Source organism: Phalaenopsis equestris, unplaced genomic scaffold, assembly GCF_001263595.1.
Source record: "Phalaenopsis equestris unplaced genomic scaffold, ASM126359v1 Scaffold219149, whole genome shotgun sequence".
Classification (NCBI taxonomy): Eukaryota; Viridiplantae; Streptophyta; class Magnoliopsida; order Asparagales; family Orchidaceae; genus Phalaenopsis; species Phalaenopsis equestris.
The window spans coordinates 759,276-784,912 of NW_018237541.1; the positions used below are offsets into that span (position 1 = coordinate 759,276).

The 25,637-nt window shown below is 31.8% G+C and overlaps 1 protein-coding gene across 1 annotated transcript in view; it reads left to right on the forward strand.

Annotated features, from left to right (window-relative positions):
- LOC110037401 (lysosomal Pro-X carboxypeptidase) overlaps positions 1–25,637 on the forward strand; it is a 47,302-nt gene that overhangs the window by 13,243 nt on the left and 8,422 nt on the right. The window contains exons 2-5 of the mRNA XM_020742041.1: positions 6,425–6,611; positions 24,328–24,461; positions 24,534–24,646; positions 24,778–24,901. Coding sequence (XP_020597700.1) covers positions 6,425–6,611; positions 24,328–24,461; positions 24,534–24,646; positions 24,778–24,901 — 558 coding nt within the window. The remainder of the gene's footprint in view (positions 1–6,424; positions 6,612–24,327; positions 24,462–24,533; positions 24,647–24,777; positions 24,902–25,637) is intronic.

The window sequence follows — 25,637 nt, forward strand, 5'->3', positions numbered from 1 at the left end:
GCTAAACATGTTTAATTTCTAGATTCTCATATATCTTGTATGTTTATTGTGAAAAGAGTAAAATGGTTAAATGTACATTAATTGTTAATAAATGATTGAAATAAAATATTGTTCTTTTCTATAATGGGTCGTTGAATTCATCATTTTTTATCAGATGAGATTGATATTCTTTGATAAAAATTTCTTTTCACATTATTTGGTAAGCAGAAGAAATGGGAGTTCATGGTAAAGAAAGAAAAAAGAAGGCAAAAATTGAAAGGAGAACATTCGGATTACAAACTGGATCAAATGGTTGAGCACTTTGTCATTCCCTTTACATATAAAATTTGGAACAAGGAGAGTTTTGCTTTTCCGACTATGATTATTATTTTTAATTGGAATTATTATATAAAAGTGAATAAATTTTACAATGTTCACTTTAAGGGAACTGTTGGATGATGAGTATTTTGTTGATCAACATATTTGTTCAGATATTGTTCAAGCTAATGTTGAAGTGGCTTTTTCAAAAGTTGAGTCTGCTTCTTAAGCCAAGAAAGTTGTTCCAGAAAAGCTTATCCCGTCACATTCCGAGCATTGGAATGCTGGGATGCATAGAGAGTTGAAGTTGAGGATTCACCCATCAAGGGTATAAATTCTTCTATTTGGATTTAAACTTTGAAATGTGCTTTTGCGTATGATCCAACCGAAGTCTTGAATAATTTTTTCCCATTTATGGATGCTCTTTTAGTGAATGTATTCATGTCTTCACGGAAAAGAGTTTGACAATTCCGGTGACAACTCATGTTGCTGCTACTATAAAGGTTCCGACTTCAATGCTAAGATACCTCCTTAGGAAAGGTGTACGGTGACTTCTACTACTCCAGAGGTGACTTTTGACGTTACACTTTTGAAGAAAAGTTATGACTTATTAACAGAGAGTTAGATAGTTTGAAGTCAAATCTCTCAGTCGACTAGGTAGAGTTCTTGGGTCAGATGTTTGAATTAAAGAATTCTTTCACTAGGGCGATTGAAACTATCCAAAAGGAAGTTTTTGAGATGAGTATGCTGTTAATCGCCTACCAAAATTACTTAGAATTAAGTTGGTCGGATTAGTCTATGGTTGGTGGCAAATTCATGATGAAGTGCCTTGTTAAAAGCGAGAAGATCTTTGTTGAAGCAATTGCTAATCCATACCTATGGTTTTTCTCTGCTTTTTTATATAAGGGGTCAATTGAAAATTATCATATGTAATTCGACTTGTTATTTTTAGCTTGGCACAATAGATTATGATAGAATTGTTTGATTCTATAATAAATGCTGAATTTGATTCCTTAGCGTGCCATAATTAGCATTCATGGTACAAAATTTTGATATTTATAAAGATGCGAATTTAATTTGGAACGGTTTTTTATTTGTTTTATTTGCCTATTATGTTGGAATTCTGCTGTGAGATGTCTATAAATAGAGCCTTATTGTGAAGATATAGAACCTTACACTTTCAAAAATTCCTTAAAAATCTGAGAGTTTCAGAACCCTATCTTCTATTCTTCTTTGTCTTTTTCATCTTTTTCCTTTCTTTTTGATTGAGATGGGGCTTGTATGTTACAACAAAAGCCACATTTCTCAAGGTGTTCATTTACTACGCAGTCAAAGAAGGAAACCACAAATCTAAACCTATTGCAGCTCAAGTGTGCATTTAATGACTCTATTCATTTGAGAACTGTGAAGAGTTGAGGTTCCAATCATATTGAATGAGAGAGAATTGTGCTGTTGCCAAGATTCTTTAAATTATGGCTCCAAAATCCACTAAGAGTTGGTTGATACCTTCAACTTTTACAAAGTGATCTAGGCACAAATGCCGCTCTTTTGCCCACATCTAGTTGTTCTGTATATGAAGTAAAACAGGTTATCATGGTCGATAACTTTGTTTCACCATTTATTTACCATATTAGCATATAAAGATGGATTTGTGCAACTTTTTGGAATTAGAATTCGGATGTTAGGATTTGAGAACAAATTCAAAACTGGAAGAGTAGGTACTGTTTTGCCACATGTAAGGATAAGTGGCTGATTGTGACTGACCAAAGTTTGGAAATGCAGAGTGCAATGTCAAATTGAGCATCGATTTTTGGCAATGGATAACTATCAATTGGGCAGGCTGAGTTCAAGTTAGTAAAATCTACACCTGTCTTTTGTAATTTGATTTTTGCACATAGCTACATAAGTAACCCAGTATGGATATTTTACTTCTCAATTGTAACCTGCCTCGAGCAACTTTTGCATTTCCTGGCAAAACAATCTGCCAATATAGTAGTGACTTGTCTAATTTTCCCCTTAATCGACAATCTCTCGGGCCGATGTTCAACTTATGATTGGCTACATCAAAACCGACTTGTCTAATTTTCCCACAATCTCTCAGGCCGATGTTCAACTTATGATTGGCTACATCAAAACTTTCTCCTAGTACCTTGTTTGTTGATGAGGCAAGTACATTATAATACTCACGAAAGTGGATATTAATTTTTTTTTCCACTCAGAATCAAAAGCCATACTCAATCGAAATGTTCTGCTTGACACAACTTCTTAAATGGTGATCCTCAAGAGCTTCAGCAATTTCGAATCCACTGCTTCTCTGCATGCTGAGTTGGCGACTTTTCTAGGCACATTTTCTATGGCCTTCAAATAATAGGCTCTCAACTATAAAAAATTTCTGTTAGTTGTCATTTCCTGTCCGCCCTTGGAAAACTTCACAAGGACTTGGAGAAAACAACTCAAAAAATATTTAATAACAGTCGACCAAGTATGGCATTGTAAATTATTGACATGTCTATCATGACAAGAATGGACATGGCCATGAATTGTTTTATTCCTTCACCCTAGGTAATTTTTAGGGTGATAACTTCTAAAGTTTTTTCTTGCTCTCCAGAAAAAGTGAAAAATGCCTCTGATGTTGACAAAATGAGAATACCATATATTTGTTTTCATATAGCCACTTCTAAAGAGGATGTTTACAAAACTCTTAGTGTTTATTAATACATTCTCGAACTCTAATGTTTCTGATTAACACTGTGACAACAATTGTATTACTGTACAAATTTTTCCCATTAACGGGGAAGTCTGCTTGAGTAAATGTGATCGGTAGTAGGTTGAACACTGGTGATTGAGAAGAACTAGCTAAGTTTATCTCTCCTTACTGAAGTCATATGACCGAAGAGAAGCTTCTGGAAAAGCTCCTCCGTGTATGACAGGGACAACCCCGGCGATATGAATAGTTAGAGAAGGCATGAACTCATTCTTGGTTTCTTCAACCATTAATTTCCCCTGTCACACGGTGTTCGCTTGTGGCCCGACAAACTTAAACTTTTTAGCCTAGCCAAGTTCTTTGATGAAGTTTCTAAGATGTCAAAACTCTTTGGTCTTGTGCTCATAGTCTCAATTATAAGCATAGTATTCCTTTATGTCACACAGGTGACTACTAGCTTTTATTGGTGCCAGCTTCCAAAAATACTTATCATGAATGGCTTTAACTAACTCAATCACGGTGGCTTGCAATAGAGTCACAACAAATGAGGTGTGGTAAACTTCTCTCTACTTGGCTGTCACCATGTCTCAATTTCAAAATGCTCTCGCCCCTCAAAAGGAAGAATTTGGCTTTTATCAAAACTCTTTTTTCTAAACCCACGCTCTATGGGACAACTTTCTTGTTTGGGGCTCGATGATAACCTCCTTGTGGATGATGTTACTCCGTTCTCTTCAATTCTAAGGTATTTAGCAAAAAATTGTACTCCTCGGTAGAAATATGATTGCTAGCCAATTTTAACAACTCATAGGGATGCTTGGACGGTGTAGCCTATGGGCATATAGAATGAACTTTCTCTTAGGCTATAGGCCACATTAGCAACAATGGCTCAAGATCTTTCACATCCATCTTCTCCTTCTTGAAATGTGTAAAAACTGGTTCCTAGCACATTTGTAGAAGAACTTGTGAATTCTTTTATGGCATGTGTGTTGGCGAATTGCAAGATAAAGATGTACTTGAACTCGACATTGGAGGTGATCACTTCTTGATCCAAATGAGTGAACCACTGGAGGTCCAATTCTTTAAAAGTCATGAAATGATACGACACTTCAACGTGTCATTTATTTTTAACAAAAAAGCTACTTATCCGGATGAAGCTACATGGTCTGTAAGGTTAGATTTCCTTTGTAGCATTCGAGATTGGAATCATGAATTTATTTGGAGCTTCAACTTCCGTAATCTCTCTAAAGAATACATTCTATGACTTCCTCTTCGCGATGAATTGTCTCCTTTTATATTGATTGGTGGGGGAATAATCTTTACTATCAGGAAATAAGTTTCATCTTCCTCTAACAGAGTAGAGGGTAATGACCTATGCGCCATACTAGCTGACACCCTTTTACTTATATGAACTATCAATTCTGAAGAACCAACTGGCATCTCAATTCGAGGTGTCACTCGTAGCACATGCTTTAATTAAACTCATATTTCTCCCCCAAATTCTTGAAAATCACTCCGACAAAGAGAATGGGAGTGTGCAAGGAATGTATCGACAGATCACGATGGAATCATGATGGGGTCATGACAAAGAAGAGGGGCTCTTTGTCAGAGTTTTTGTTCGAAACCTTCATTTGCTTTCCACTTCTGAACCTGCCTGAAACCTTGAGGACAAGGAGCATGGAATTTTTGATGGGTGCTTTTAGGCAAAATCATCTATGAGTTGCCTCATCTTTCTACCTTGTTTGCACCTTTCCTTTTTGCTAAATACCCTGAATTTGCTAGATTCTTGATTTTAGTAAATCCAAGATTTAGGCCCCAATAGAGATAAAATGAGATTTAAGATTCTATAGGGTTTAAAATATATATTTTGACCATTAGGCGGGATTAGGAGCAAGGTTTGAACAAGATTTGAACAAGATTTAATTATAATTTTGTTAAAATGGGAAAATGTCAATTTTACATCATATGGAATCGAACAAGATTTAATTATAATTTTGTTGAAATGGGAAAATGTCAATTTTACATCATATGGAATCTTGAATTTCTTTTCTTTGTTGTTTTGTGTCATGCCCCTATATCTTTGATTTAGCAAATCTTGGTATTGGATTGATTTTATTTCACAAATTCTTGTTCTTCTTCACATTCCATTGGTGCCATTGACGCCTTCTTCTCCGACATTGCAACTTTTTCATTTCATTGTTTGTTATTGAGGGTTTTGAGAATTTAGGGGATTGGAGATTTGGCGGAAAAACATGTGAGTTTTTTATTTGAAAATTATTAACATTACACAAAATTAATTAAATAAGATATGTTAATTTATCATTAAATTAATTTTAATAATTAATATATTAGTTTTTACAAAATTTATATTTAATTACTTTTGTTAACTTCTAATTAAAGAATAATTCTGATATTAATTTCCACGCATTCTAATTTAATTAACACACATGCACACATAGACATCTATAATGTGTCAATTTAAAAATAATTTAATTTTTAATAAATATTTTTTATTAGTTAAAAGTATATTAACTTCCGTAAATCGTATCATTTTTAATTTATAATTTAATTTTATCTAAATAGAAGTTGTTATTTAATTTGTCATTAAATTACTAATTAATGCTTAATGAAAATATTTACTTATGCTAATTATAGTGTAATTAAATGTGATGTAAGCTAAATAAGCGAACAAAATATCACAATCACATGAATCCTTAAAATTGAAATGAGTAACCGAACAGTTTTTTTGGATTTAACACCTATTATATTAAAAAAAAATTTCTTTTAACCAACATATGATTTATTAAATCTAGATATACAGGATCTACTAAAATATACTTGAGTTAAATCCTACTTACAGCCAAATTGAGGCACCATAAAAATGATGAGAATACCCAAACTTAAAAATGGATGGATATCTTCACTGCTTCTGAATGCTTGCTTTAGTTTGTATGTCGAATATTTGATTCTGTATACAAATTGCATGACAGACTATGTAGAATATTTGATTCTGTATACAAATTGCATGACAGACTAAGGATACGTAACCACCGCGACTGTTACATTAGATTATTTGTGGCTGCTTTTGAAGAGATTGGGATGATTAATGGTGCCTCTTGCAGACTTGGCTTGGACCGTAGAATAGAGGATTTAACATCATTTTGATTACCTGCTTCATAGTTAGAATTTCAATTGCTTAATTGTCACTTATGCTAATTTGATGGATTATTTGCTACATTAAGTTGGAAATTTTTAATCAATCTTGAGGTTGGGAAAACTAAATTTTGGGAATTATAGCAGGGCAATAACTCTTTGTAGCTCCCTATTTTGAATTGTACAAGATACCTTCCTTGTTTATTTTCAAAATTTATAACTTAAAATAACGTTTTTAATTCTCTAATACTTTAATCATATTTTGGTTGGTAGCATCGTTATTATGGGGAGTCTATGCCCTTCGGCAGCAGAGAGGAAGCATACAAGGATGCCAAGTCTTTGTCATACCTTACGACTGAGCAAGCAATTGCCGATTTTGCTACGTTGATCATTGATTTGAAGCGAAATTTGTCAGCTGAAGACAGCCCAGTTGTTCTGTTTGGTGGCTCCTATGGTGGAAGTAAGATTTTGACATTACTATTTCTAACCTAGCATTACTAGTGCAGGAAAAAGGAGTCATCAAGAAAGAAACAAAGAATGGTCACCTTTTTCACACAATTTCTTCAACCTAAAATCTAAATTTGCATATTCTTAAATTAACTCTGACACAACTAGAAGAATTATGTTCTTAATAACGAAAAATGGAATTAGTTTCTTAGTTTTACATGACATTCCAGCGATCAATCTACATTTAAATTTGGTCAGTTTGAGTTGATGGATGATTCATGCTGTCAAAGTGATGCTTTGTTTGTAAATTTATGATGACCGTTTAATTCCTAGACTCATACTTTCATACAAGCAAATCACTATGTTGCAAGTAGTCCATTATTGACTTGCTATGACATCACTTAGTTTTATTCCATCTTCATTGACAAAAAACAATCCAGTCATGCTGAACATAAAGTACACTGTCAAACTGATTGATCTGACTTAAATGCAGCACCAATTATGAGTGGTATGGTAGTTTTTTTTGTCCCTTGTATGATACCATTTCATATGAATTGATTTGATAAAAAAATTTCACTCGGGTCTCGTTGGTCCATGTATACAAAAATTTTGTCAATGATCGAGCTATTATTGTTAACTTGTGAATCTAATTCCATAATCAATTAGGAATTCTTAAACATCAAATTCCTTAAAAAAAATTTAGGTTAGTGATAGCATTTGTGCAATCATTGTTTACCCTTCTGGAGATTTGTAAACTTTCTTTTCTACTAAGCCAATTTAATAGCTGGCTCAAAAGATTTCACGTGTTAGGATGTGGATCCTAAATTGCCTAATCAAGGATCTAGAGTGTGGTTTTTCTATTTTCAATTCCTTGACAAATTTTCTTTCTAGATTTTTAAGCCAAATGTAAAATATTTTAGTTAAGATCAAATCTAAAATTACATTAAAACTCTGAAAACAAATCTAAGAGGATTTGTTTCTAAAATAATTCCAAATTTCAAAAACAAGAAGCTGTGCGCATGACTTCGAAAGATATCTCAAAGTTTACATGCATAGGATATGAATTGCTTGGCTTTTTGGATTGTCTTGTTGTCCCTTGGAAGTTGAGGAAAGCATCGAATAAGCTTTGATAAGTTGACGGTGGTTGTGAAGGAGGATTTTAACTATTGAGGAGTGGCGGTCGTTGCTGCTGCTTTCATCAAGGCGGTCGTCACATTTTCTTGTTGATGGCTGGTGATGTAGTGGACATCTTAGGGTATAGGATTTCTAATACAACTAAATGATACAATAAATGAAAATCAGATAGATAAGATTTAAAGTTTGTCGTTTCAAAGACTATCACTTTCAACAAACACAACTTATTGTAGCATAAACTATAAAATTGGTGAAATCTACTTCAAATAATAAATTTATTATTGCTTAAATAAAAAACATCAGTTAGGAAATTAAAAATATAGAAGAAACACATCTCATTTAATATTTATGTACCGATAATAAAATCAGTTGCGACAGTTACGACTAAAAAAAATTGCAAATTAATATTGAATTATGTAGATGACAGGAGAACAAGGTATGAGACGCAAACATACAAATATAAGCCTTACTTTCTATTAGGAGATTGCTTCTCTTGAAAATTTTTAGCCTCTCTTAGACTACTCAGAATCTATCAAATTACAAGCAAGCAGAGAAAAATTGAGAAGAAATTTAAATTTCATTGAGCAAATGCTCTTATTAAATGCCTTTGTTTATGCAATTCAGAAACATAGAAAATCCCTAGGATCAGTGGTCTTTGGAATTTTTCTCAGAGCATAAAATTTGGATCTTCAATTACTGAAATCCTATGACCAAGAAACAACATAATAAGTCCATCCTATTAAAAGAGAGCAGCTAAGGTGAGTAGTGGCAGAGAAAAAGCACAGGCTATTTAGGCAAATAGCAGCAAAAGATTGACATAAGAATAGGTAGATCATGTGATTAGGAAAATAGTTGGAATCATATGAGTTGAGTAGCTAATGGAACAAAACTTTAAGAACTGATAACTAGCAACCAATTGAACTAAGAAAAAAAATTTGGACAACTACATCAAACCCAAGTAAACAGAACGAAAGTAATGAATTGAAATAATATATAAGACATCCCATTCTTAGGTATGTTTAAACAAATATACCTATAATAAAGTCAAAACTATGAAATAGACAACTGCAAAATTTCAAAAAAACAAATTAGCAATTTGCTAATCTTCTCTCTAAGCATATGCTTACATTCCAGAGAGCATAGACGCTTAGATCTTCAACATATTTGTCCAACTTGAAAAAAAATTAATTTGTCAAAATTAGCATTTGATACCCATGTAACAAATCAGGAAATAACTGTTGTGCTTCCTGCAATGTTATCCATAAATTATCACATAAAGGTTTGCCATGCTAATGTACAAAATGTATAAAAAATTAACCATTAGTAGTGGAGACAATTTTGGTATCTAGAATTGCATTAGGAACTAGGAATGTTAAATTGTCATCAGATTAATGAGCACGCATACAATTCATTCCATAACAAGTCTGGGCCTATTTGAAATTTTGTCAAGGCTTTAACCTAAAAAGCTAATAGATCTCATTGAACTTTCTTCTCAAATTTTGTTACTAGATTTTCAAGCCTTTTAAATCTGGATAAGATTTGTTAAGATGGAACCTGTGGTCACTTCAAATTTGTTTTTTATAATTGAACAAATGGGTCTAAAATCATTTCCTTTGTTCAATTATAAATAGGCTATAAACAAGAAGTTGAACGCATGACTTTAGAATATCTCTCATGTTACATGCTGATGTGGCAAATTGCATCATATTGTTGTCTTCTAGTGTCTTGAATACTGAAGAAGCCATAGCTTTGATAGTCTTTAGTGGACTCATAGGAGTTTGAAAACTTTTGAGGTGTAATAACCTATAATAAAATAAAATAAAATAAAATAAATAAATAAATAATTTAAATCTATGTCGGTTCAAACCAATCGTCATCTTGATTGTTTTTTCTCAAGTATTAGGCATCTAGTTCAAATTGGGAAGGGAAGAAGAGACAGAGAGCGAGAGAAGAATCCTGAGAAATAGAAAGAGTTAAATAGAGAAGAAGGAAGAAGTGAAAGAACTCATGTCATCTAGGACAAGAAGCTAATGCTTTTTACTGAAGGATTTGAAGCCACGACGTGAAGCACCAATATCAATGTCACTTCAAGGACGAAGCCTTTGAGCACTGCGTGCATTTTGTGTGAAGGAGAAGAAAGTAAGACGGGCCTTTCATGGGACAAAGTTAAGAGTTCTCAATGTCGAAGGAAGGAGGCCGAGTGGACTCTCATGCTGGAGGCTTGAACCCTAATCAAACTAAAGGGAAGAGGAGTCGTGCCCTAGCCGAGTGAAGGAAGAAGAAAGAGAAGAAGTGCTTGTGTATTCCTGAGAGCAACGGAAGAAAAGAATGATGAGAGCCTTGCGAGCACGTTCAAAGCCTTGTGTTGTGCGAAGAAGAGGAGAGCAAGTGGGGTGAATGAAACCTAGTGTGCGGAAGAGGACGAACCTGCATGGATCTAAACCGAACCGAGCAACTTCGGGTGATAGGGTTGTCGGCGCTTAAAATGGGAAAAAGTTAAGGTTTGGGGGTCGCCCGTAAGAAGCTGTCGGCAGCCGGAATCGAAATCCCGTCAAGGACGAACCTGCATGGATCTAAACCGAATCGAGCAACTTCGGGTGATAGGGTACTCGTGCCTTATCAAATAGAAAAGTGGAAGGGAGGAATGAGCCTAGTGTGCAGGCAAGCAGACCTTGCACGGGGAGGAAGGAGGTGAAGGGGCTAAGTTGAAGGTAATGTTAGCTTATATGCTATTTATATAGGTTATTTTGTTTAATTTATTAACAATTATTCAATTATTTTAAGTTTTATAAATTAATATTATTGATTAAAATTGGGCAAACAATCAAATTAAAAGCTTGGGAGTGACCGAGATCGAGCGATTAGTTTGAGCTGGTTAAAGTTTTAAATAGATACTTTTAAGGCAATTTGATATAAATTAAGAATAATAATAATAATAATAATAATTGAATTTATAAATTAGATTATGTATTAATTAGGAAATAGAGTTAAATGTTAATGACTTAATGGTTAAGATTATGAATAAATTTATGTGAAAGTTACATACACACCACACAATTCTTATGCATTTACATCTCACGCCTAAAATTTCATTTCACACATAGCATTTATAGATTAGAAGATGAATTTGACAATTAAAAAGTGATAATAAGTGTTTTTTTTATATGGTGCTTGTAAATATGAAAGTTTTTGTGTGAGATGGGTAAATCCATAAGAATTAGGTGCTATGTATGTAAATGCCCCTAAATTTATTTAAGGTCAATTTTCATAATATTTAGAAATCTGTTAACAATTAAATTGATAGAATTCTAAATATTAATGAGAATCATTATAATGAAATTATGATAAGATAATTAATATCATATTAATAGTAGATAAATAATAAGATTGTTTGAAGAAATAGATTGTATGATTTAAAATAAAATTGTGATTTTTTTATATAACACATTAAAGGTAAAATAATGACATTTTTTAATAGTAAAATTAGATATAATAAATTAACAATAATTTTTTGCACATTCTATTATAGGTTTTCATTGGAGTAAAGTTAATGTAACACTTGAGCAAAGAGATCACTGAGCTCAATGTGAGTACACTTATTTTTTATCTATGATAGGATTTTTATTTTGTTTTTCAACCAGTTTTATTGGTAGTTACAGATACCTGAAAATCCACTTGCATAGTTTTTTTTTTTGTTTTATATGTTCTTTTTCTTATTGGTCGCATTTTCATGAATGATTAACAATAATTATTATCAATCATAAATTTAATGATATATTTATAGAATTGATTGAGATGAACATATGAATGATATGAACTATATATTATATGCTTGCATGTGCATTATATGCTTGCATTTGCATGATTATGATGAGCATATGAATGAGATGCACTATACAAGTACGAGAACGCTAAGATATTTGTGCACGTAAATGAAGAAATTTATTGATATTGAAGTATCTCAAATTGTACAGTTTTTAAACAGTGTTGCTGTGATAATTGTATAAATAAAATGTTATAGATTAGAAAATGATATAATATATTATAATAGAATATTATGCAACTTATTCAATTGTCATATTTTATTAGCAAACTGTTACTTGTTCTAAATTGATTTAACTTTGATCGAATAGCATTTATATTATTTTCTTATTTGTCATGTTGCTGTAGTTTAGGAATTTGAGTACCTACTGACTTTTGTAGCTCACTGTTATTTTAAACTAATATTTCAGGCATAATCAATTCGATTAAAAATGAGCAATAGAAGAAGAAATATTTATAGAATACATAAAAAGTTTGAACTAGGGTAAATTTTTAATTACTCCAATTCAATTTCTTTTGTGTAATGACTCTTTCTTTTACATTTGGATCATTAAACGTCAGCTATATAAAATGAAAATAAATTTTATTTATTATCATTGTCCACTGGTTGTTTCTGTTTTGAAAAATTTCAAGCATCGAACTGGGTCATAATAAAAGTTCTATCAAAACAAATGTTTAGCTTAAGTAATATGAAGCTTATTGAAGAGTCAATAGGATAATAAACGTAAAACTCTAATATGAATTTTAAAAAATTGTAATAATCTATCTTAATTTTAAACAAGGCAATTTATGTAAATTTCGAGGACAAAATTTTTTTTAGGGTAAATTATTATAATAATAAAAGCAATAATATTAAAATAAAATAATTAAATAAAGGAATTTAAATCTGTGTCGGTTAGAACCAATTATCATCTTGACGATTTCTTCTCAAGTATTAGACATCCTGTTTGAATTGGGAAAGGACCAAGAGGCAAAGAGCGATAGAAAGGACGAGAGAAATAGAGAGTGAAACAAAGGAGAATGAAGAGGCGGAAGAAACTCACATGCATCTAGGGCAAGAGATGACTTTTTATACGAGAAGGATTATAAGCCACAATGTGAAGAATTAAAGTCACCACAGGGATGAAGCCTTCGAGTGTTGTGTGTGTATTGTGTGAAAGAGGAGAAGGTGAGATGAGCCTTTCGTGGGACAATCGAGCGGTGTCAAAGCCGAAGAAAGGAGACCGAGCAGATTCTCGTGTTGGAGGGTCGAACCCTAACAAAACTGAAAGGAAGAGGAGCCGAGCGAAGGAAGAATAAAGAGAGGAAGAAGTGTGTGCGAGCAAATGAAGAAAAGGAGATGGAGAGCCTTGTGAACATGTTGCATGAAGAGGAGGAGAAGAAGTAGGATAAATAAAGTCTAGTGTGCGGTAAGGGAGGAACCCACGTGGATCTGAATCGAACTGAGCGACTATTGGTGAAAGGGAGCCACTGTCTTATCAAACAGAAAGGTGGAAGGTGGAGTGAGCCTAGTGTGTAGCCACACAGACCTTGCACGTGGAGGAAGGAGGTGAAGGGGCTAAGCCGGAGGTAATATTGGCCTATATGTTATTTATATATATACTATTTTGTTTAATTTATTAAATATTTTTTTGTTATATTAAATTCTATGATTTAATATTATTGATTAAAATTAGGCAAAGAATCCAATTAAAAGTTAGAGAGCGGTCGAGATTGAGCAGCGAGTTTAAGCTGATTAAAATTTTAAGTAGATACTTTGAGGCAATTTGATATTAATTGGGAATAATAATAATAATTAAATTTATAAGTTTGATTACGTGTTATTTGGGAAAAAAAGATTTAATTGTTAATGACTTGATTATTAAGATTATGATTAAATTTATTTAAGGTTAATTTTCATATTATTCAAAAAATTGCTAGCAATTAATTGATAGAATTCTAAAAAATTAATGAGAATTATAATAATGAAATTTTGATAAGATAATTAATATCAAATTAATAGTAAGTAAATAATAAGATTATCTGAAGAAATAGATTATATGATTTAAAGTAAAATAATGATTTTTTATATATTACATTAAAATAAAATAAAAGCAAGTTGCTTTTTTAATAGTAAGATTAACATATAATAAATTAACAACAACTCCTTACACATTTTATTATAGGTTTCATTGGAGAAAAGTTGATAGAATACTTAAACAAAGAGATGCTTTGAGCTCAATGTGAGCACTTTTATTTTTTATCTATGATAACATATTTGTTTTCTTCCTAACTAGTTGCATTAGTAGTTAATGAAGCCTATAAATTCACTTGTATTTCTTATTTATATACTCTTTTCCTTATTGGTCACATTGTCAAATGATTAACAATAATCATTATAATGTATTAATATATATATATAAATGATACATAAAGGTTGTATGAGAGGGCTCAATAGAGACACCATACCCATACAGTAATTCCTCAACAAAAAGATACAGATAGACTCAATAAAAATGTAAAAAAAAAATTAAAACATACAGAAAATAGGTAGCTAGGGACGAGCCAGTTTAGTTCTAACTCTTCCTCTAGTTTTAAGAGCGGAGCCAAATAACAAAATTTGAAGAGTCGTGTCATTGTCAGGAGTAACCAAAGTATCATCCACTAAGTTTCCAAGTTGGAGTGTGCCCCCAGCCTTCTTCCGTCGAGAAGTGCAAACCTGTCATTCTTTATCTGAAGATTGGCTCATATGATCCTCGGTCTGATTAGATGTTAGAATCGCAGTAGAAGGAATGGTAATTGTTGTCACAACGATAGGTTCCAGTGTATTTAAAGTGTGAATTGTCACATCTGCACCTGATGCTTCCTGAATAGGAGCGGTGGGGCTATTCTGATTTTCTGCTCGAACATTATTCATTGTAGTATGGTCAGGAGAAGGGATCCCAGGGGAAAACTCCAACTCCTGTCTTGTGGTGATTCCCTTCTCAGGTTACCTGAGATCAGGTTTCCTGGGAGCGCGTTCAGGCACATGGGGTACACTAATAGCATGTTCCTGCTTTTGACTATTGATTCTCAACTGTGGGTGCTATCTGAAATATTTCTCCTGTTGGTGTTCAAACATATTGCAATGTCTGCAGTATTAAGAACAGAGCCAAGCCAGACTTCTTTTACATCTGGTAGTGTAATATCTCTTTCAATCAAAATCCTTGCAATAGAGGGCCTTGAGAAATGAACTGTAGATAAGTCTACTAGTAAAGGTTTTCCAAAAAGGTTTTCCAAGAATAGTCTTCCAAGAATAGTCTCAATTGCATATAAGATAGGTAAGTCAAAGAATTGAAGCTTGGGTTCAGGTAATGAGAACCAGATAGACGCAATTGGGGGTTCTTGACTTGGATCAAAATTAGGGGTCCAGTTGAGCAATTTTCATATGTTTGCCCTCGATTGTGATAAATTTATTTGAGAATATTCTCGTGTAACTTCTTCTATGCTCAATTGTATCATAACATCTTCCGTCGAAATGACCCATCTGCAAATCCCCAACCAGTTTGAAATCTTCAAAAATCTTCCTGATAATCTCCATCTTATGGCAACATAATTGGAACTTTCCAACTAGTGTAAATTTGTATTTTCCTGCACGAGTTGAAATTTCATCGTTAGAGATGAATATTGTTGGTTTGCCCACCTTCTTATCCACTTTTTTAATGAGATTGCAATCTTCATTTCCTGCAACAGAATCATGGTACATCTGCGGGAATATCAGATTATCTGTGAGGTGAAAAGGGCAGTTGCGTTTGTGAACCACTGTAGTATAGGAGGATTTGGCGGGGTTGTCACGGGCGACGGCGACAGTGTAGGAAGACCCTGAGGCCATTAGTGTGCTTCACATAAGCACTGCAGCAACCGACAGTTGTCTACAAAACGATACTCAAGCAGAATGGTACGCGAGCATTCCAAAAGGTCGAGCAGAAAAATTGTGGCGGAATAATTGAGCGGCCTTGACAAAGCAGACGAGCTGCTCGAGAGAACCTGCAGCTCGTGGCGCCGCCGCCGACACAACGCAAGCTACTTCTCCAGCAGTTGACAAAGACAGAAAGGATCGAAACGAGCGAAAGAAAGTAGAAGTCTGTTTCGGGCTAGGGTTCACCATGAGTGGAAACCCTAGTAGCATATATATATATATATATATATATATTTGTTTGAGATGAGCATATGAATTCTATGGACTATATAGTATGTTTGCATTTGCTTGATTGACTATGATGGAGTTAACATCTTTTTGGTACTAGCAGGAGAACGTTATGATATCTGCACGCGTAATTAAAAAGAAATATTGATATTGAAATATCTTAAATGATGATTAACATGCATTCGATTTTCTTATTCGTCATATTATTAAAGTTTAAGAGTTTGAGTATTCATTGATTTTTGTTGCGCAATCTTATTTTAAATTAACATTTCAGGTCTAACCATTTAATTAAAAGATGAGCAATAGAAGAAAATATTTATAAAGACAGACAATCTAAACTAAGGTAAATTTATAATTGTTTTAATTTGATTTCTTTTTTGTAGTGTCTCTTTCATTTACTTTTGGATCATAAAATATCAATTATAAAAAATGAAAAATAATTTTTTTTATTATCACCAACCTACTTTTATTCCCGTCCTGGAAAATTTCATGCTCCAGGTCTGGTCGTGACATGAGGAGGCAGTAGCCAGTGTTGGTTTTATTAAGGAGGTTGATTTTGGTGTTAGGTGTTTTTCTCAAAGCTAATGATACATACCTTGTTGAAGTGGTAGGTGAAAAAAAAAAGATGGATCCAAAATATTGGGGCTTAAACTTGGAATGTGTTATTTAAGATTTTTACTTGGTGTGGTGGAAATGATAAGCATGTAGAGGGCTGTCTTGATTTTTTAAAATAATTGTTTTTTTGAGTACTCATGGAAAAGAACAGGTCATCCAAATGTTTAGGTCAAGGTTAACCTTGGTGCTTCCCTTGGAGATTTATATTTAGTGTTTCTTATGATGCAGGATTCAATGCACAGAGCCACTTTAAAGTGTTGGGTTAATGTTTTTAAATCTGATCTAGAGTTTTTTTGATGAAAATTTGAGTGGTTGCAACAAGAGATGGAGAAAAATCAAGGCTTGGTCAAGGTGGCGTAATTTCGATAGAGTTGATTAGTCTTGGAAGATTTTTTGTATTTGAGGGATTTAAAGGTGTAAGGTGCTATGAAATGTTGAAGGTTTGTGTGGAGATTTGATGTAGAGCAGATGGTGGAGATTCACGGTTTGTTATGGTATGGAGGTAGGAGGACCGTGGTCAAGATGATGGCTAATTTGGCCAATGGTTTCAAGTGAAGTTTTAGTATCTTTTGAGGATTGTCTAGTTTGAAAAAATGTTGATGAATGATGCTTTGAAGATGGAAGAATATGGTATAAGAAATTAGAGAGAGTTGAACTAATTGATGAATGTTTTTATCAAAAAGAATTCAAAGAGAATAGGGTTGGCCACCAAGCTCTAAATCCGAAAAATTTTCTAACGCGGGGCTTATTATGTCGCAGTTTGCTGCGGTGTTTGGACCGGCCAGTCCAACCAGGGGGCCTCTCGGTTCAGAAAGCTTGCCGCCCAAAGGGAGGGAATCTGTCATGCATATTATCTTCTTTTCGCTGTGTTGCTATGATTTAAGAGAATGAGAATTCACGGACTTTATTTAGCTTATTGTTGTTTTAAACTAATATTTCAGGTTTAATTAATTGATTAAAATATGTGTGACATGAGAATATTTATAGAAGATGCAAACAACTTGATTTAAAGTAAATTTATAGCCACTTTAATTAAACTTGTGGTGGCTCATTCATTTACCGTTTTTGAATCATTAATAGTGATAGAAATTAAAATAAAAATAAAAAATTTAGTTTCCATACGATCTTTTGTATCAACATTTCAAGTATTTGAATGAGTAGTGATAAAAACTAAGACAATAGTAGTATCTAGTGTATTGTTTAATTTAGAATTTTAGCATACATAAGCTATATCGGTAGACAAGCATAAGATTTTTCCAAAAGGTCTAGAATAAGAATAAGCAAAATAGAAAGAATAGTAAAATTATATTCAAGTATTCAGACATATAACAACAATTAATAGAATTTTTCATAGCATGCTCTTTATTCAACTAATTAATGTTATAATAATATCTAATAATGCAAAAATTTATGTTTATAATAAATGATTTTTCTAAAGCTAAGCTTTAAATCCACTTAAGACTTTGATATGATTGTGCAACAAAACTAATGACAAGACATGTAAGTATTATATTGCTTCATCTCGGAAGGAGTAAAAAAAGAATGAAAAAGAGTCAACTACGAGATGAATTATATTCTAGGTATCTTTAATATATCTGCAACAAAAAATATATTTTTTCCTTAATTGTAAATAAGATTCATTATCTTTAAAAATCAATCAGTTATCTCTAAACAAAATTCACATGCATTCCAAGCCATCATTAGCCATAATGATCCTGAAATTAAAGTTTCTTAATCAAACTCAATCTCCAAAATCATAAGTAGTCTCTTAAAATGTAAGAAATGTCACTTTCTCCAATCAATTACTTGATTAAAAATTGAAAAACAAAATCTTTGGATTATTTTAACTTATGCATGTGGATGCTTAAGGTCTGAAGAGTGTGAATCTTATTATTATAATCAATTTATATATCACATGTAATGTGTTCAGATTAGAGGAGTTATATCATTTGATCAATAAAGGAAATGTATCACCCAAATTCATCTCTGTTGAGAATAAAATTGCATATTACATATTATTAAAATAATTTAGATAAATTATAATGCCAAGTTGGTGTAATTTCCAGAACAAAAAAAATATTGCAGATGAAAGATACAAGAAAATATAAATAACACAAATAGAATGAAACGAGATGATTCTCCAGTTTATTCAGTTCAAAACCGGTAAATGAATAGGAAGTCAAAAGAAAGATTATTAGTAAGGTTGGATGATACAACAACAACAACAAGCCTTTATCCCACTAAGTGGGGTTGACTACATGAATCTTTTTTCTCCAGTGTGTTCTATTGAGTCCATATTTTCATTTAATTATAATAGATTAAGGTCATTTTTATACATTATGCCCGAGACTTTTTAGGTCTACCTTTGTCTTTCTTTATTTTAAATTGAATCTAAAACATCTACTCTCATGACCAGATCATCAGATGACTGATGTTTAATGTGACCAAACCATCTAAGACTACCCCCTCTAATCTTGTATGCTACTGGAGCTACACCAACCCTTCTATGAATAGATTTGTTCCGCATTTTATCTTTAAGTGTAAAGCTACTCGTCCACCTAAGCATACTCATCTCAGCAACACTTAACTTTGGTTTATGCTTCTCTTTTATGGCGAACATTTTGCGCTATAAAGCATTATAGGTCTAATCACCATCTTATAATTTTTTTCTTCTAAGAATTGCTTTTCTATCACACAGTAGGCCTGATGCATTCCTCCACTTCAACCAACCAACCAACTTGAATTCTACTAATGACATCCCCATCTATGTCACCATCACTTTGAACAATAGACCCAAGATAGCTAAAGCATTCACACCTTTTAATGATTTGATCACATATTTTTACAAGTCTTCTACTTAAGCTATTACTACTAAAATGGCATTCAATGTATTTAGTTTTAGGTCTACTCAAACAAATACCTTTAGACTCCAATGTAGACTTCCATAATTCAAGTTTTTTGTCAAACTCTTTCTCTAGTCTCATCCACAATAAGGATATCATCAGCAAAAAACATACACCAAGATACTTTTCCAAGTCTTCTACTTAAGCTATTACTACTAAAATGGCATTCAATGTATTTAGTTTTAGGTCTACTCAAACAAATACCTTTAGACTCCAATGTAGACTTCCATAATTCAAGTTTTTCGTCAAACTCTTTCTCTAGTCTCATCCACAATAAGGATATCATCAGCAAAAAACATACACCAAGATACACCATCCTGCAAATGTCCAGTAAGAGCATCCATAACTAAAGAAAAAAGATATGGGCTTAAATTCGATCTTTGATGTAATCCAACTGAAATGGGAAAATACTTTGTCAATCCTCATATTGTTCGAACACAAGTAACGACTCTAGAAAACATATATTTAATGACTTAAATATAAGTCATATCAACACCTTTTTTTTTAGAACTTTCCAAAGAATTTCTCTTGGAAAATTATCTTAAGCTTTTTTTGGATCAATAAAAGTCATGTAAATCCTCCTTACTCTCTCTGTACTTCTTCATCAAACCTCTCAATAAATGTATAGCTTTTATAGTAAACTTGCATGACATAAATCCAAACTAATTATGAGAAATCTTTTAATCATGTCTTAATTTATGCTTAATTACCCTATCATAATTTTCAAATATGGCACATTAACTTAATTTCTCTATTATTTACACACTCTTGTGCATCATCTTTATTCTTAAAAATAGGGGCCAAAATTCACTTCCTCCTCTTCTCATGCATCTTTTTAGTTGTTAAAATAATTTTAAAAAGTTTAGTAAGCCAAAAAACTCCCAGATCTCCTAGATATTTTCACACTTCAATTGGGATATCATTAGGTTTTACCGATTTTTCACCCTAATTTTCTTTAAAGTCTCATTAACTTCCTTTTTACTAATGCGATAATAAAAATAATAGTTTTATTATTATTATTATTAACGCGATAATAAAAATAATAGTTTTATTATTATTATTATTAACGATATTAAAATCACTAAGGTCGATCGTATTTTTAGAGATTTGATTAGAAAGTTTATTAAAATAACTCACCCACCTATATTTAATATATTCCTCTAAGAAAAAATATATTTTAATTTTCATCTTTAGTACACTTTACTTGAATTAAATCCTTACATTTTTTTCTCTTTGTTTTACTAGTTTAAACATATATTGTCCACCCTCTTTAGCATTTAATATATTATAAAAATCATTAAAATCAGAATTTTTAGTTTCGTAAATTAATCTCTTAGACTTCCTATGAGTTACCTTATATTTTTTGCAATTCTGTAAGCTTTTACATTTCAATCATTTTTTATAACAGCTTATATTTTATCTTTTCTTCCACATTTTCCACCATCAATTATTTTTATTTATTAAAATTTTTTCTATTGGTTCTCTAAGTACTTATTTAGTCACTTGTTTAATAGTGTTTTTATTTTATCCCACATAGAATTAATTTCTTTATGAACATTTCAAATCTTAAAATTTTGAAGTTTACTCATAAAAGTAATTTTTTTTTGTCTTTTAGGTGACCTTAACTAATTCTATGATAATGTTTTATTATATCTTTTAACTTACAACTCTTCATCTTAAAATTCAGAACTAATAATCGATTTTGAGTACTTAAATTTTTACTTGGATTGACCTTATAATTTTTATATTTTGAACGGTCATTTTTTTATAAAAAAATAATAAATTTATGTTTTATTAGATCCATTCTTACAAGTAATAATATGTTTATCTCTTTTTTTAAATAAAATATTTGCAATAATAAAATCATAAGTTCAAGCAAAATCTAATATGATTCTACCTTCTTATTAGTCACTCTAAAACCGCAGCTATCATGACTATTTTTAAAATCTTCTTTCACTCTATCAACATGTGCATTTCAATCTCGTCCAATAAAATTTTTTTCTTCAAGATATGTCATTTGTATTAATTCATCTAGGTTATTCCAAAATTTTTTTTTGAGCTTATGTATAAACCGACTTGAGGAGCATAAACACTTATAATATTAAACTTTTCAGTATCAACAATAATTTTTAGAGTTATAATTCTATCTCCAATTCTATTAATTTTTACATTATCTTTCAAAATTTTATTTATTATTACACCTATATTTTTAGTGCGACTCTTACCTGAATACCAAAGTTTAAAACCTAAATTATCATTCCCCTTAGTCTTTTCTCTAACTCTTTTAGTTTCTTGAGTGCGATAGATATTTACTTTTCCATGAACTATAAATCTACTAATTTTATTAATTTACCAGTGAGAGTGCCTATATTTCAACATTTTATCATATTATTAGTTTCATGGATTAACTTCTTAGCTCGCATTCTTCCATAATGTGAGATCATTTGCTTATTTGATACTACACCATGATGTAAGTATAGCGGCCCTTGCACACTTTTCACTGTTTCCAGGTCATACATCTCATTGCTTCCAGAGAACGCCATAGCATTTATACAATTGTTTAAGTGATTTATGTTTCTTATTTTATCCCACATAGAATTAGTTTCTTTATGAACATTTTAAATCTTAAAATTTTGAAGTTTACTCATAAAAGTAATTTTTTTTTGTCTTTTAGGTGACCTTAACTAATTCTATGATAATGTTTTATTATATCTTTTAACTTACAACTCTTCATCTTAAAATTCAGAACTAATAATCGATTTTGAGTACTTAAATTTTTACTTGGATTGACCTTATAATTTTTATATTTTGAACGGTCATTTTTTTATAAAAAAATAATAAATTTATGTTTTATTAGATCCATTCTTACAAGTAATAATATGTTTATCTCTTTTTTTAAATAAAATATTTGCAATAATAAAATCATAAGTTCAAGCAAAATCTAATATGATTCTACCTTCTTATTAGTCACTCTAAAACCGCAGCTATCATGACTATTTTTAAAATCTTCTTTCACTCTATCAACATGTGCATTTCAATCTCGTCCAATAAAATTTTTTTCTTCAAGATATGTCATTTGTATTAATTCATCTAGGTTATTCCAAAAATTTTTTTTGAGCTTATATATAAACCTACTTGAGGAGCATAAACACTTATAATATTAAACTTTTCAGTATCAACAATAATTTTTAGAGTTATAATTCTATCTCCAATTCTATTAATTTTTACATTATCTTTCAAAATTTTATTTATTATTACACCTATATTTTTAGTGCGACTCTTACCTGAATACCAAAGTTTAAAACCTAAATTATCATTCCCCTTAGTCTTTTCTCTAACTCTTTTAGTTTCTTGAGTGCGATAGATATTTACTTTTCCATGAACTATAAATCTACTAATTTTATTAATTTACCAGTGAGAGTGCCTATATTTCAACATTTTATCATATTATTAGTTTCATGGATTAACTTCTTAGCTCGCATTCTTCCATAATGTGAGATCATTTGCTTATTTGATACTACACCATGATGTAAGTATAGCGGCCCTTGCACACTTTTCACTGTTTTCAGGTCATACATCTCATCGCTTCTAGAGAACGTCATAGCATTTATACAATTGTTTAAGTGATTTATGTTATGATTTTTTGAGAAAAATTTTATGCTAGTTGTCGACTATCTAATTCAACTTTTATTTTTTGCATCTGGGGCTTGGGACTCGGCAATGAGAGTGTTATTTTCTTGTAAAATAAAATAAAAAGAAAAAACTTGAGCTAAGATAATACTCGAACTGTTGGTTATTTCTTAGATTTTCTAATAAATAATTTTCTCTTCTTAGAATTAGATGTTTCTCTTACCATGATTGTTTTAAAGACATTTATAAGAAGATGGTGCACGTTTTGATTTTTTTGTAGGCCATGATGAAAGCTTGCACACTTTCATCTAGGATCAACTAGTGTAGCAGCTTTTCATTATTTTGGATTTAGAATTAATAGTAAAAAAATAATAATAATTTTACCATCCCACAGTTTATTCCCGACTAGAAAATTTTAAGTCTCAAGCTAGGTCGTAACTTTAGTCTTATGAAATTTTGTAGTAAGGTTTGGACTTTATCCAGTGACGTATTTGAATCCAATAAAACTCATCTATGAACAAATTTATTATCAATGAGTCCAAATTATGAAATACAAAATTCTAAAATAAAATAAAAATCATTGATTAGTTAATGTGCTCATCTCAAAGCACAACACGTCTTTTTGGGCATGCGTATTTCCATCGACTAATTAGGCGAGCCGGCTACGAGTGCAGGCTCTGGTAAGAAATCCTAATTGAGGGAGCTATGTTAAGTAGGTGAGGTTAGGATCTGCTGCTCTCCGAGAATTAATGGTTTGCAGGGGATTCTTGAACTGAGGACATGCTGTGGCCTTGGTGTCATTTCTGTGAGGCTAACAATAGATATTTAGGTGTTCAACAATGTGAAGGCTGTGGTCAATAAGTGTGGTGGTCAAATGCTGATGGTAGAAGCCGTTTAGAGATGTAAATTGAAGTTGAGATTAGAGGCTAAAAGGGGTTTCTTAATGATTCAAGGATACTAATAAAAGTTTGTTATTTTTAAAATTTTTAAATACGATAAAGAATTGTTTTATTATTGTTTTTTCTGCATAGGTGGGAGATTTAAGGGCTGTTTCTGTTTTCTTTTGATATTGAACAGGGAGAAAAATGAAAAAAGAGATTTAGGTGATAAAACAATAAGAAATGGATACTAGAGACATAGAATAAAGAGTTAGAAAATATATGATTGCAAATATTTGTATTTTAACTGCAATTTTGGACTAGTTGAATATGAATATGAAGGTTGATGTTGGAGAATATTTTCAAACCAAAGAAATCTTTTTCTCGTCTTCGGTTTTTTTTTTTGTTTCTTTTTGACCTTTTTATTTTGATGTTTGCATACAAAACATTTTCATGTTTTTTCCCCAACACCAGGCAATTTCAAGGACATTTGCATGTAGTACTTTTTGTAATCTTTAGTAGAGAAACTCATTAATGCTTATTTCCTTGGAATGTTTCAACTTAAGTTGAATGTTGAAATAGTGTTGGCTGCATGGATGAGGCTTAAATATCCACATATTGCTATCGGTGCACTTGCTTCCTCAGCACCCATTCTGCAATTTGAAGATATTGCCCCTCCGGAGTCATTCTATGATATTGTTTCCAGTGATTTCAAGGTCTGAACATTCATAATTAGTTTAAGATGCATTCAGATATTGATACTTTAATTACCAATCTTTATTTTTCAGCGTGAAAGTAGGAATTGCTTTGATGTTATAAAGAACTCTTGGGATGTGTTGGAAGCTCAAGGGAAATACGATGATGGCCTTGTTAAACTTAGCAGAAAATTTAGGCTATGCAAGTAAGGTGTTTTATACATATTTAAGAGATCACCTTTTACTTATGGCGCAGACTTGCTTTTCTCGGGTGTCCTTCATTTTCTTCAATATATTCATTTGTTTATCCGTTGGTTACTTTTCTACTTAATACCAGGGAACTTAACAACACACAACAGCTTTCAGACTGGTTAGATTCTGCATATAGCTATCTTGCAATGGTGGATTATCCATATGCCTCCAACTTTCTTATGCCTTTGCCGGCATACCCCATTAAGGAGGTATTTTTTTTCTTGTAGTTAGTTACTAATTAGTTTTTGAATCGCTTTGAATAATGGACTATTGACAGTTACATACAAAAAGAAGCAACATAACATCTTGCATATTGCTATATTTGAAATTGTTCAAATTGTGAATTATTTTTCTTGTTACATTTTGAGGAGTCTTCTCTTTTTTCCTTTTGTTTTTACCTATTCTCTCGGTAAGGAAAAAAATAATAACCTTAGTATTGATTACATGATGTATGTATCACAGATTATGAATTATATTTAATCTTTTGCTGCAAAACTATTTTCCTTCATAAAAATGGGCTTCTTAACTTTTAACTGATATGTGTAGATAATTTTTGTTTCAAAAGGTCATGTCTTAGTAACTATACAAAATTGACTTGATAGATAAGAGTAGTAAAGATGAACGGATACCGAGCTAATATATTATGAAGAACTAGAATCACAATCTGACTAGATGGCCCCAGCCTATAAAGTCATGATCATCATCATGAGTTTATTAAACGCAACTTTTGTTGATGGCCCTAGCCTATAAAGTCATGATCATCATCATGAGTTTATTGATTTAAATATGCTTTTTGTTTTCAAAAGCTAATGTAAGGCCTCTTCTTTGCTAGAATTGTTTGCTCGAGCCTCACAAAAATCAACATCTATGGGGACCATAGAAGCTTATGTGGTCACTGATATTTTTTCCTTTTGCAAGCTTGCTTTTTTGAGCTTGTAGAAGTTG